We start from the raw sequence: 13,041 nt of genomic DNA on the forward strand, positions 1-13,041 counted from the left end.
CTACTTCACTACTTTTAGACCATGTGAACTACTTCACTACTTTTACACCAGGTAATCTACTTCACTACTTTTACACCAGGTAATCTACTTCACTACTTTTACACCAGGTAATCTACTTCACTACTTTTACACCATGTAATCTACTTCACTACTTTTAGACCATGTGATCTACTTCGCTACTTTTAGACCATGTGATCTACTTTGCTACTTTTAAAATCAGAAGTCGCTACTGAGTACGGCCGCAATTTGAATTAATCATCAAACCATTCGTCTGCGTCTTTGAAGCCAATAAGGTTCTCAGATCGCGACCACGCCAATTACCTATGATGTCAGCAAAGGACAACTCCATAGAGAATCATGTAGAGTCTGCTCTTCGCTGCCAAACGAAGCCAGATAGACTCTGTTAACTTGTAAAACCAGCTCCTGCTGACACTGAACTTAAGGTTCAGAAAGTGAAGGGCAACAGAAATGTCAGAGTTTGACACTTACCTGCCTGTTGTTCTCAGTGTATTTGGAAAAGTTTAAACTGTCCTGTGCCGGTCGAAAATTATTTTTGTCTTTCTTTTAACAAACAAAACAAAATTCCTGCTTTAACTACATTTGTTTACAAAAGAAATGGCCTTAGTGTCATTTTTTTATACTTTATTGTTCATCTGAGAAATGAGCTATTGTATACAGTGATAAAGTAAATATATATAAAGTAATAATACTCTGAGTGCCAGTAGTTTTTGAGAAGAGTAATTTGTACTTTTACCTAAGTATTTTTATAACACCAGTACTTTTACTTGTAATTGAGTACAAGTTAAGCAGTGTAACAGTACTTGTACTTGAGAACAAATGTTCAGTACTCTTCCACCTCTGGCTAGTCGTGCTTGGCCCTGTCTATAAATCTGATGTTAGCCTATGATAATACATGTTGAGAACTGGTTTCAAAGATCTTCTACATAATGATAAGTATAAGGGGCCAGGGATCATTTGGAAACCAGACAATCCTAAATATCAAAGTCACATTGATGTTGTTTTTGTGCCATCTGAACAGAAGGAAGCAAACTCTTATTTACCAGGAGAGGAGGAGCGAGGAGAGGACGAGGAAGAGGAGGAGGATGATGACGAGGACGACGAATACGAGAGCAGATCTTGGAGGCGATAAAAAGACCGAGTTGTCTCCGTAAAAACTCATAGATTTTCCTCAATAAAAAAAAAGAACTCTTTTTTTTTTTTTTTTTTCTTTCTTCGTTTGACTTTATGGTAATTTTAGACTTAAATCAAAGAATAAACGCCTTTTACTTTATTCTAATCACCCTACCACCCCCTAAAAAAGGCTTTGAGGGTTAAAAAGTTTTTATGTCCCTCAATGAAACAATAGTTTGAGATGTCTCACTTTTGCTGAGAATGATAAATGTTCAGTTGTTCTTATAGATAGGAAAATCTATGTAAGTTTTAGTGTGCTTACCAGATGATTAATATCAGTAATGCACAACATTTGTGTCTACTGTGAATATGTATTTTTATACATACTGTATTTAAACTCATTTCTCACCAGTTTTTGTTTTTTTTTATTTAATTTTATTTTTTTAACACTCATCCCTGGGTCAGGAACAGCCATTCCATCACCGGTAGAATGTTTTCAGACACTTTGAGAACGATTTATTTATTTTTCCACCACATTAATGCTGTGCGTCGTACTTATATTGGCTGAGTACGGTATGGTTTTCAGTTTCACCTTGCTCACTGTTGGCCCTAAAATGTTAAAAGATCCATTATAGCTCTGTGCGCTGACAAAGATCCACGTTAGCTTGTTATCAGACAGAGACGCCAAACCGGAGCACATGGAGGTGCAGCCGTACGGTGACCACATTAGAGCCAGTGCACGGGTACTGAAGGGTCCCGGCCCAACAGAACGAGCAGACGATGTTTACAGATGTACACCAGAGACAGGCTTGTAGCATATTTTCAACTTTTCCTCCACTTTTTCTTTTTTTCTTTTGTTGCTCCCTCAGTATCCATTGCCACTCTTTGTGAATTCGCACCAAAACAGGTGTTGCACAATTTCTAAGAGTGTAAAACACGTCGACTTCTCTGTCCCTCGAAGGACAGGGCAGGTGACATCCATAGACAGGTGTTTGAATGTAATACTGGACAGTTGATTTTAATATTGAAAATAATAATAATAAGATCTATATAATTTGCCTTACAGTCAGCAGACTGCTGAGTTTTTACAGGATTTGTGATTTATTTTGTAAATTGTGTAAATGCTTGAGAGACTAATTATTGTACTTCTTTGTTCTTCCTGTTTGATTTAACCATTTCACATGAACGGTGTGTCGCTTCAGGTAGAAGAGGTCAAACACGAGTGCTCTGCTTGTTTGCAGGACTTGAGCTTTTGTGATGAACAGTCCAGCTTGCTTATTTTTATTAGCCCTGTCATCAAGAGCACATTTCTTTTAAAGAAGCATTCAGAGCTGCTCTGAGTTAAACGCTTAAAAAAACGTAAAGTTTTATTTTTTGCACAACTGGAGCTCTGCCTCAGTTTGAATCTTGTCAGTTTAAAGTCCATCTGATAAAGTGCAGGCTGAATGACTAAGTTTTAACTTCTGCCTTCCTCCTATATACTCTTATTGTGGAGTGATTCAAATGGGGGGAACTGAATCCTTTGGCATGTTCTGAATGCAGTTGTTGCTCTTTAATAAGTAAGTTTACATTTGGTTTACCAGAAATTGAGTCGGCTCATATATTAAGCCAAAACAAAGGAGAGATTAAGTCGTTATTCTGCTGCTGTCCCATCACGTTACACAAATAATCAGGCAGGGAAATTCACATGAATCTTCTGCCTGCATGTAAATAAACCCAATACCAGATTTTCTTTCTTTTACTTCACACACTGACACCGCTTATATTTAAAGCAGTGGTTCCCAATCCTGATCCCTGAGGAACGCCATCCTTTATGTTTTAGTTTCACTGCTCCATCATCTGATTCAGTGATTTAATTACTTCCTGAAGTTCTGCCTGTTTACTAATCCATTCATTCAGATCAGGCGTGTTAGAGCAGAGAAGCAACTAAACCATGCTGGATGGCGTTCCTCAAGGATCAGTGTTAGGAACCAGCATGTTTGTCCTCTTAATCTGTCTAAAGAAGTTTCTGACGAGGGGATGACTTTACGCTTCATTATGTCGAATCGGTTCAGAAAAGGAACCGGCGGCAACACGTTTCCTGCTTGTATAAATGAGGATTCAGTCTCCCACATGTTGTTTTGTACTATCCTCTGTATGCTACTATCACACAAAAAGTGTACAAAATGTAAAATGTTTATTGGATAATAGTTTTGGATTTGTTACTGTTTATATTTGCAGGATGTGTATGTATTTTATTCATGTATTTTGTTTGTAAAAAAAAAAAATTATAATTTACTAGCATGTTTGCTTTTGCCAATAAAGATGAAGGAATGGGGAGCTTGTAAGATGATCAAAGGAAGAAAAAAAAAGATTAATTGGGCGTGAAAAGAGAACAAAAAATTTAAGGGAAAGAAATCTGGGAGAAAAAGATGAGATTGGATAGAGAAAAAAAAAATCACAAGCAAAAGCATTCCAGAAAACAACCTTCAAATCGTGTGTGGTCTCCTTTATTTGGCACGTTTTTTGTGAAAGTTTTATTACTGTGCATTTTTCAGATACAAGGACCGTTCCCTGAATTTAATTTCCTTAGTTTTAACATGACAACCACAGAGGAGCAGAAATGTTGAGTCAGTATTTATCTAATATTCACCTTGCAGTTTGACTGTTTTCTATGATTAGAGATGTTTTTCCTGCAGGTGGAAGCACTCTTTTTCTCCACGTGATGTAAAGTTGTTTTTTTGTTTTTCTCCAGCAAAAGCCTCAAATTGGGCTGAGATATGGTTAACACCTCCCAGCCAATCAGATGCAGGAATAATCCAGGACTGGGATTAAATTTTAAATTCATATTGAGTGCACCTCCATGAATAAATATTCTAATGTAAAATCTGTTATTTTATTGCGAAGGCGTTTTTGGTTGCGATTGTTGAGTGCACCTACTTTTCAGTTCTCTTATATTTTAACTTGATTTAAAGAAAAAAGTTTATTTCTGTGTTGTTTAAAAAAAAACTTCTAAGGTTCTAATTAAATATGCACACCAAACTAAAGCTTGAATCTCAGAAGATTTAACAATAAATAAAACTTTGTGACTAATAAACTCAACCAGACTTACAAAAGCATGAATGTCTTTAATATATAAAGTAAATTTAAAATTCTTTGAAAGATAAAGTGTCTCTCAGAACTAAAATCACACTTTTAATATATATGAAACATTCAGTCTGAACTGATCTTGCATTAAAACAAAGGTCTTGCTGTAATAACAAAGTCCATGCTCAATAATCCAGGTATACAATCCAACATTTTTTGGCGAAACGTTTCAGCACAAAAAAAGAAACTGTCCAGATGACCTGACTGAAAAATGTTGGGTCTTGATGTAATATTAAAAACAGCCTACAATTTATTATTTTTATATATTAGATGTTTTTTTTCATTCAACCTTTATTTAAATGGATAAATCACATTGAGCCTCAAAGACTCATTTACAAGTGAGACCTGTTTGGACAGAAAAAACAGTGGTTAACTGGACACATGTAAGAGTTGGAGGCAAAAAAAAATCCTATCAGACTTTTTTTCCTGCCTGAGGGAAAAACCCTCTAATAAAAAAAAAAAAAAACACCTCGCACAGACAAGCATGTATTTACGTAGATGATCTGCAGACGGAGGAGACGAGAGTTGTCAGCAATGTTCATGCTCTCGAGGTCACTAAGAGTTCTGTTAAGGATGGAATAAACAGTCAATGTCCTCCGGTGAGATCCATAAACATTCTCGAGGTATGTCAAGGAATGGCCAGGAATAATGTCTATGAGAATCCAATAGTCCTGAAATGATGACACAAGTTTATTCAACTGGTTTCATCTGGTTATCAGTTGGAAATTCCTCAGAGAGTGGGTGGTGAGCGTCAGATCGCATGCTCTCCAGGAGAATTCAGATAAGATGGCCTTCAATGCCAGTCAAGGGAGCCAAATTCGGATAAACACACAGTTGTTTTGGGGACAGGCAGAACTTAATGACATCTACCTTGAGTCTGTGTTGGTCCACTCGGTTCTGAAATGTCCAAATTACATGGCCACACCGATGGAATGTGACTGAGTAAAATCCCAAAGATCTGTTCCATTCAGCCCCAAGCATTTGAGTCTGGGTACTCAGACATGAACCAAGCCATCAAAGGCAAGCAGCGTGATCGGGTCAAAATTTGCTGCCGACGACTTCCTTGATTGTAGATAAAACCAGCCACCAGCCAAATCCAAAAAGCAGGAACCAGTTATTGTAAATCCAATTAAATGTGCATCCTTAAAATCCACAGATGGCAGCAGAGATAGACACATCATCAATTCTTGCAGTCGATGAGATATCCAGCTGCGTGCGTGCCAACAGGGCAAATCAACTCGCCTAAAGCCTGTCTTCTCTTTGAAGAAATGTTGTAAATTGAGTTGAAGGACCAACTGATCAAAACAAGTCCATAATTATGGTTCGGAAGATATGCAAGAGAGGCTCAGAAGCAGTTTCACAGACAGACAGCAGCAAAGCGGAGAGGGAGGGAGAGAAGCATCCGATCTCAGCGAGAGCAAGTGGTGAAGTGTGCTTGATCCAAAGCATTTTCACATCATGGCAACATTATTTTGGGGGGAATCTCATAAACCACTCCAAATATCTGAACATGTTTAAAAATATTGTATCTTCAGTTCTTTACTTCCAACAGACTTTGTTGTCATTTTTCATTTTAATTCATGGCTTAAAACGGCTCATAAACACAAACCATGAGCTTCTGTTGATGCGTAATTTAGCAAAGAATCAAAAACGGGAGATTTGTTTATTGTTTGTCATATGCAGGTTAACATGGGTAACAGGTATATATAATATATTGCATATTTATTGCATATAACAAGTACTACGCAGGTTATTGCATTGAGATTAGTTGAATTATGATGGTATGGTGGTGACATGATACAGCCACATAGTGCAGCAGTAATAAACAAATTAGCAGTCAGTTAATATTAGTCATAATAGATGTCACATATGTGGCTTAGTGTATGGTTCAGTAATCTGACAGCTTATGGGTAATAACTGTCTTTGAGTCTTTTCGTGCGTGATGGCAGTCTCCTGTACAGTCTGTAGACAAAAAACAATCCTTGTGTATTTTAGGCCCTCCACTATCATTCTGACACATTTTTATTCCATTTTATTTACTGAAATTATGAAGAAAAAAACAACTGACAAACAGAAGATTGTATTTTAACATGAACAGTTGATTCTTAAGCTGAAAACGTGCGCATCAGATGACCATGAAGCATGTATGACCGACTTTCATCTGCTGTAAACAGGTTTATTTTAGGGGTGACACTTGTTTTGTCTTTCACTTGTCCACTTTCTTAATTTTTTTTTAAGCTCGCACTACACAAAATGTCCTAGTCGAGAACAAGAACTGGACTATAAATAAGATTAAAAAAAAACTGAATAAACTTCAGAAAGTCTGAAGACTTGCAGTCAGGTTACATCACAGTCTTACATTATGATTTAAAGAAATGAGGATGCAGGCGTCGGTTCTCAATGTGTCTTTCAGGATGAGACAACTTAATCCTATGTCCTCTTCTAAACTAAACAGCATGCAGGACTCCGGAGTGTTGCATGCTGGGAAAAGACAGGCTGCTTTTAATCTGCGTAATGAATAAGAAGATGCCACGGCGGTAATGGATGCCTGCCATCGTGCTGCTGAATTATTCAAAGTCTGGGGAACAGGAGAGGCGACCGGGAGGATCAAATTGACCTGGTGTGTCACCTGTACGCCTCGGTCCGCATGTCGCCCGTGCAGGGTTCATGGGTTTGAACCAGCAGCCACATGAGGAGGGTGGTGCTGGAGCGATGGCTGTTCACATGGGGAGGGGTCCAAGGCCAAGACTGTGGTAAATTTAGGCCTAAACCTTAAAGATGGTGAAATCAAAACCATTTTATTCTGTTATCACGTCATGTGTGTGGTGTGAAGCAGACAGCTCAGACCGATCAGAGGTTCTGATGTCTGCAGCGCTAAAATCATGTTTATGTGTCAAATCCACTATATTCAACACTTTTTTACAGACTGACAAAGTTTAGATTTGTAAATAAAAAAAATAAAATAAAAACATTCCATTAGGCCATAATTTATAAAATAAACTGTTTAATAAAAGTGAGCTCAAATTCACCTCCTCACAAAAAATGAATATGTATCTCCAAACTTACAGTGTTGTCAACAGTCCTCAGCTCTTTATTAAATATGGCCATTTTTGAAGTGATGTTTTGGTTAAAAACACACTTTACATTGAAATGAGTCACAAAAATGTACATTTTGACTGAAGTAACACTCTGCTATCTGATATAATTAACAGTAGGAACACAAAAATTGATCCGGGTGAATCATCGGAGTCTCGTGCCACTCATGGATGAAGATTTTTTTTAATAAAACTTGTAGTTTTTCACACAGCGACTGTTTGCTTGAGGCTTACTTTTTAGTTTGCGATCCTGACCGCCTCTTTTAGGAGTGTAATTAGGGAGTGACAGACGCAGGTATGTGGTTACCATGGTGACCATAATGAGCAACTTAAGGCAGCTTTAACAGTTCATGATTTTGCTTCCCTTCAGTTTATACATAAAAATTAATATTTTTTAAAGATTTTAAGAGGGACGCCCCTCTTGGGGAGCCACATTAAAAATTGTAGAATGTTTATTGTAAATGTGAAAACGAAAAATGTTTATGAGCAATTACAGGTGGTTGACAAGTGGTTGTCGACATTCAACCACTTGTCATCATTGTCATACATTATTACTATTATTATTATTATTATTATTAATAATAATATTGTGCTGCTGTTCACCATATAGTTTTTATGCTGTTAGTACATATGTTTAGTTAATGTTTTTTCTTAGTTCATATCTTAGATTTTATTTCTGTTTTTCTTTTACATTTTATTGTTGGATGTAACTGGGACCCTGTTACCACAATTTCGTTTCACCACATGTACCACATGTGATGTGAATGTTATTATTATTATGCATATATCTTCTAAAAAATTAAAAAAACCTGGTCTAAAGCCAACAACATCCTCAACATTAGGATGCAGGATCTTGGAAGATCATATATATATATATATATATATATATATATATACATTTATTTATTTATCTTTCCCCAAATTTGGACATTTACAATAAAACATTTTTCTTCACAAAAGTAAACAGCAACAAGCCAACAAAATAATTAAAATGGGTGGTATAGCTTTAAAATTAAGAAAGCCTTTTTCTAGTATTTTATTCTATTTTTTCATTTTTTTGTTTTTGGATAAAGGAGAAAATACAACAATAATAAAATATAATATGACAATTTTTGGCATTCATTGTGTATGTAAAGTTACAGAACAGTTTACAAAACGGATCCATGTGGAACTGCAAATGTTCTGATTCTGCAGGGTCAGCTGGTAATTCCTCACTCCTGAAGTCTACAAATCCACAGTTTTCAAGATCAGCCCAATGAAGTTTCTAAAATTATTTTATGGCTTTTGGTTTTGTGCCACCCTATGATTTTCAGTGGTCCCCACCTGCATGGCCACCCAAACAAAATGTCTGGAGGCGCCTCTGTTAGGAAGTCATTGAATTGCAGCAGGTGAACCCTTCAAAACATCTGAAATGTTCTGGTGTAAAAAGCATGGAAGTAAATTTTAGAGTTCATGTTTTGCAGCTCGCGCTCCCAGACTGGACTGTTGCAACCTGAGCAGGTGGGAGGGGAGGGAGCAGGAGGAGGAGGAGGAGGAGGGGAGAGAGGGATGCCGGGAGGCGCTGCCGATGTGAGGAGCTCAGTCTGGTCAAGGAGGAGACCAGAGGGAGCTCCGCGGCTGTCCCGCTCCCCCACAGCCCCCAACCCAATCCAAACCTCGAGGTTTTTCATGCCAGGGCCCACACTGCTCGCGAGGGCCTCATTGCGTGGAGGAGGAGGAGGTGGAGGAGGAGGAGGATGACCATGAACGGCAAGCAGCACTTCTCCATGCATCCGGCCCTGCACGAGCCCAAGTACCCCGGCCTGCACTCAGGCTCGGAGGGCATGCGCAGAGTCTGTCTGCCCGCCCCGCAGGTACGTTCAGGTCTTGGGGTGGGGGTGGTGGTGGGTGGGGGGGATGGAGAAAATATCACTGAAAATGTAAAGTTGATTTGACAGGACTTTGTTCTATACACCCCCCCCCCCCCCCTCATTCCTCCACATGTGTATTCAAGCAAAGCTTTCATATGAATTTTTATGAGCTGCACGCGCTCTGAGGAGGCTTCTCTCTCCTCGGCGCTGCTCGCCTTTGGAAAATGTTTCCTTTTTTTTTTTTTGATATCCTGAGAGCTGCCTGACACAATTCCCCACTGACTCCAGTATGCGCACTCTTGCTTGCAGCTGCAGGGCAATATATTCGGAGGCTTTGATGAGAGCCTGCTGGCGCGCGCAGAAGCTCTGGCGGCTGCTGACAGCATCGTCTCTCAAGGCAAGAGCCACGCGTTCAAAGCAGACGTGACGTACCATACCATGAGCAGTGTCCCCTGCACCTCAGCCTCCTCTTCCTCCTCCACCGCCGTGCCCATCTCCCACCACCACCATCACCACCACCTCGGACAGAGCCTGGAGGCCGGGGACCTCCTGGACCACCTCTCCAGCAGCCTGGCTGTGACCGGGATGGGCGCTCCGGAGCCTCCCGGGATGACCACGTCGACGCACCATCACCACCACCAGCATCACGCCCACCACCACCTGCAGACCATGGGCCAGCTGCACCAAGCCATGGCCACCATGGCCCACCCTCACTCCCTGTCCGTGCACGGCGGCATGGCGTGCGTCAGCGACGTGGAGTCGGATCCCCGGGAGCTGGAAGCCTTCGCGGAGCGCTTCAAGCAGAGGCGCATCAAGCTGGGCGTGACGCAGGCGGACGTGGGCGCAGCGCTGGCCAACCTCAAGATCCCCGGCGTGGGCTCGCTGAGCCAGAGCACCATCTGCCGGTTCGAGTCCCTCACGCTGTCCCACAACAACATGATCGCGCTGAAGCCGGTGCTGCAGGCCTGGCTGGAGGAGGCGGAGGCCGCGCACCGGGAGAGGAGCAGCAAGCCGGACGTGTTCAACGGCAGCGAGCGCAAGAGGAAGCGCACGTCCATCGCCGCGCCGGAGAAGCGCTCCCTGGAGGCGTACTTCGCCATCCAGCCGCGGCCCTCCTCGGAGAAGATCGCAGCCATCGCGGAGAAACTGGACCTGAAAAAGAACGTGGTTCGAGTGTGGTTCTGCAACCAGCGGCAGAAACAGAAACGAATGAAATACTCCGCGGTGCACTGACTTGTTTCCTCCTCTTCCCCCCCTCCTGGCATCATGAATAAAAGAGACTACTACATTTTTGATCGGGTGATTAATAATAACCTGAGCAGCCGAACAAACAGGAGGCATGAGCAGCTCAACAACAACAACAACAACAAGAAGAAAAATAAAAACAAGTCGGACTTATTAACTTTTTCAGTTTGTGTCACTCACCTCTCATTGTTGCACTTTTATTTTTTTGGATTTTGTTTATCATGTTGTTTGGTGTTGTTCTCTTCTTGCACACGTTTGGAATGAATTTCCATAAATCCAGCCTGAAAGTTTGTGACGTTCAGGGACCTTAAAAAAAACATGTAGCTTTGACTCGAGAGGGCTGCTTCATTTTCAGATGAGCTCAACAAAGGATTAAAAAAAAAAAAAAAGAAACGAACAAACTTTCTGAAACACAACATTTACACCATGTCTTCACCTTTTTCATCTTTATGTGGAACTTTTGGGCAAATGTCAACAAAACCCACTTTTTTTTTTTATTAATCACAAATCAGCCTCTTGTGTGGTTGTGATTTACGCACAGAAACAAAAATCATTACAGTAAGTCTTTCACAAGATGTGACACTTTGCTGCTATATTTTAATATTTTGATGTGATTATTATTTTTTTTTTTTAGAATTGCAGGTAAGATGTATTTATTTAGATATATTATTTATTTTATGATAAATATAATCAACTGATCTGAACATTTTTTCCCTCTCACTCTGGATTTCACTTCGATTAAAACAAAAGTGTGATATTTAAACTGAATAAATTATTAATTTATTTTATTTTTTAAAAATCACCCAAAGCGACTGCATTTTTGTGCTTTATGAAATTGAGTTTTTATCTTTATTTATTATTTATTTTGAGGCTGTGGCCTGGGGGGCCTTGGAATGTGGTGTCTTGGTTGCTGAGCCATAAAAACAACAACATGTAAACAGATTCTTTTTTAAATACACGGGCTGTATTATTTAAACACCTAAAAGTCTACAATAATTAAAAATACATTTGAAACAAGAAAAACAAACAAACAAAAATCCAAACGGGGAAGTTTTTTTAATTATTATTTCACAGATTTTCTCAGCGTGGTTTCACCTTTAATTAATACAGCCTCAATTATAGATGTCCTGTCGGCCTGACTCGTGCGTGGGCTTTGAAATTATTAAGTAATGATGATGCAATATTAATTGTAGATGTGTATAAAGGCAAGTGAAGAGCTGGACTGCTGGGGACTCCAGGGAGACGCAGAACGCACCAGTTGGACGCGAAATTGAGGATATTTCTCTTTTTTTCCACCTATAGGCTATTTAATATTTTGTTTGGATAAGTGAGTATTTATTTTCTGTGATTGCTCCTATTATTTGTCCTGTTTCTTATATATTTAATCTACTGGCGCACATGTACAACATTTCATGGCCTAATTGTCGTGTATTTTTATTTATTTTTGCTTATTTTTCGCACATTTTAATAGACTTAGTCAAAGCTGACTTCTCTACTTTAGATTAAAAATTGATCACGGCTCTGTGTACATTTTAGGATTATTGGAAACCTCCTCCGGCGCATTTTACGCATCATATTTACGCAAATTACGCACTTTCACAACGTTGGATAGTTTTGTCATCTTTTGTAGAACTGTGCTGTAAAATAATCCATGAAAGGGGGTTTCCATTTACAAATATTAATCAAAGATTTTCTCAAAATGAATTCATTAGTGGAGTAATTTAAAGAGAAGCTTCCGCCGGATTCCTCCGCGTGGCTCCCGGCTGTGCGCGCGCCTCCCTGGGAGACTATGGACCGGTTGCTTGTTGCAGGGGATCCAGTCTTTTATTAGCAGCTCTGCGGAAACGTTTGTGGCTCTCATGAATATTCTCTTTGATGATCAGAGGTGAATCACATCAGTCCACAGAGACTCCATGGTGTTAAATGGGTTTTATTTGAGGGCGAGCGCGCAAAAGTTACCTGCTTTCATCCATGGGTGTTTTTTATTTTTCTTCAAAATGTCCCTTTTATGATCTCGTGGTTCATTTGAGAGGGTTCAGTCACGCAGAGAAAAGAAAAGAAGCTGAATTTCTATCATTTTTTTGATGTAAAAGTTGGGTTTGGCCGCGTGAATAATTGATCCATGTGATACCAGTATTGATATCAGACTGTTCCGAGGTAAGTCGAGCTGAAGGCCCGTGAGCCTTAGCGGCATGTGGCGAATGAGGGCCTTTCAATTATTCAGCAGAAGCTGAAAGGTATATTCCTGCTTCTCAGGCCATCATGCAGGTGCGCAGGGAGGTACATTTATACATTAAGAGCAACACTAATTTCACTTTGAATCACATTAAAATGGATTTTTAATAATAATAATAAAAAGAGTTGGAAAAGATGAAGTGTTTTTGTTTTATGCAGGAAAATCCTTTATTTTTGGGGGGATAACGTGAGAAGCTCAGTTTAACTGCTGAATGCATTTTACACACACACAAACAGGGAGGCTGTCAACCATGGGAGCAGACTGGGGGAATGTGAGAGGAGAGGTGGGAGCCAAGACACCCCCAGTTCAATAATTCAAGCCATGCCAGCAGCAACAAATGAGAATGTGACCAGAGCGA

The 13,041-nt window shown here is 39.8% G+C and overlaps 2 protein-coding genes across 2 annotated transcripts in view; both read left to right on the forward strand.

Moving 5' to 3' along the window:
• rbm27 (RNA binding motif protein 27) overlaps positions 1–1,205 on the forward strand; it is a 23,985-nt gene extending 22,780 nt beyond the window's left edge. Inside the window, exon 21 of the mRNA XM_037688267.1 lies at positions 1,040–1,205. Coding sequence (XP_037544195.1) covers positions 1,040–1,150 — 111 coding nt within the window. The 3' untranslated portion in view covers positions 1,151–1,205. The remainder of the gene's footprint in view (positions 1–1,039) is intronic.
• Positions 1,206–9,088: 7,883 nt separating this feature from the next.
• pou4f3 (POU class 4 homeobox 3) lies at positions 9,089–10,462 on the forward strand. The gene is made up of 2 exons (XM_037687305.1): positions 9,089–9,205; positions 9,512–10,462. Exons 1-2 carry the CDS (start codon positions 9,089–9,091, stop codon positions 10,433–10,435), a joined length of 1,041 nt encoding a protein of 346 aa, XP_037543233.1. The 3' UTR covers positions 10,436–10,462.
• Positions 10,463–13,041: the final 2,579 nt, after the last annotated feature.

This window comes from Nematolebias whitei, chromosome 14 (assembly GCF_014905685.2).
Source record: "Nematolebias whitei isolate Nwh7 chromosome 14, NemWhi1, whole genome shotgun sequence".
Lineage (NCBI taxonomy): Eukaryota > Metazoa > Chordata > Actinopteri > Cyprinodontiformes > Rivulidae > Nematolebias > Nematolebias whitei.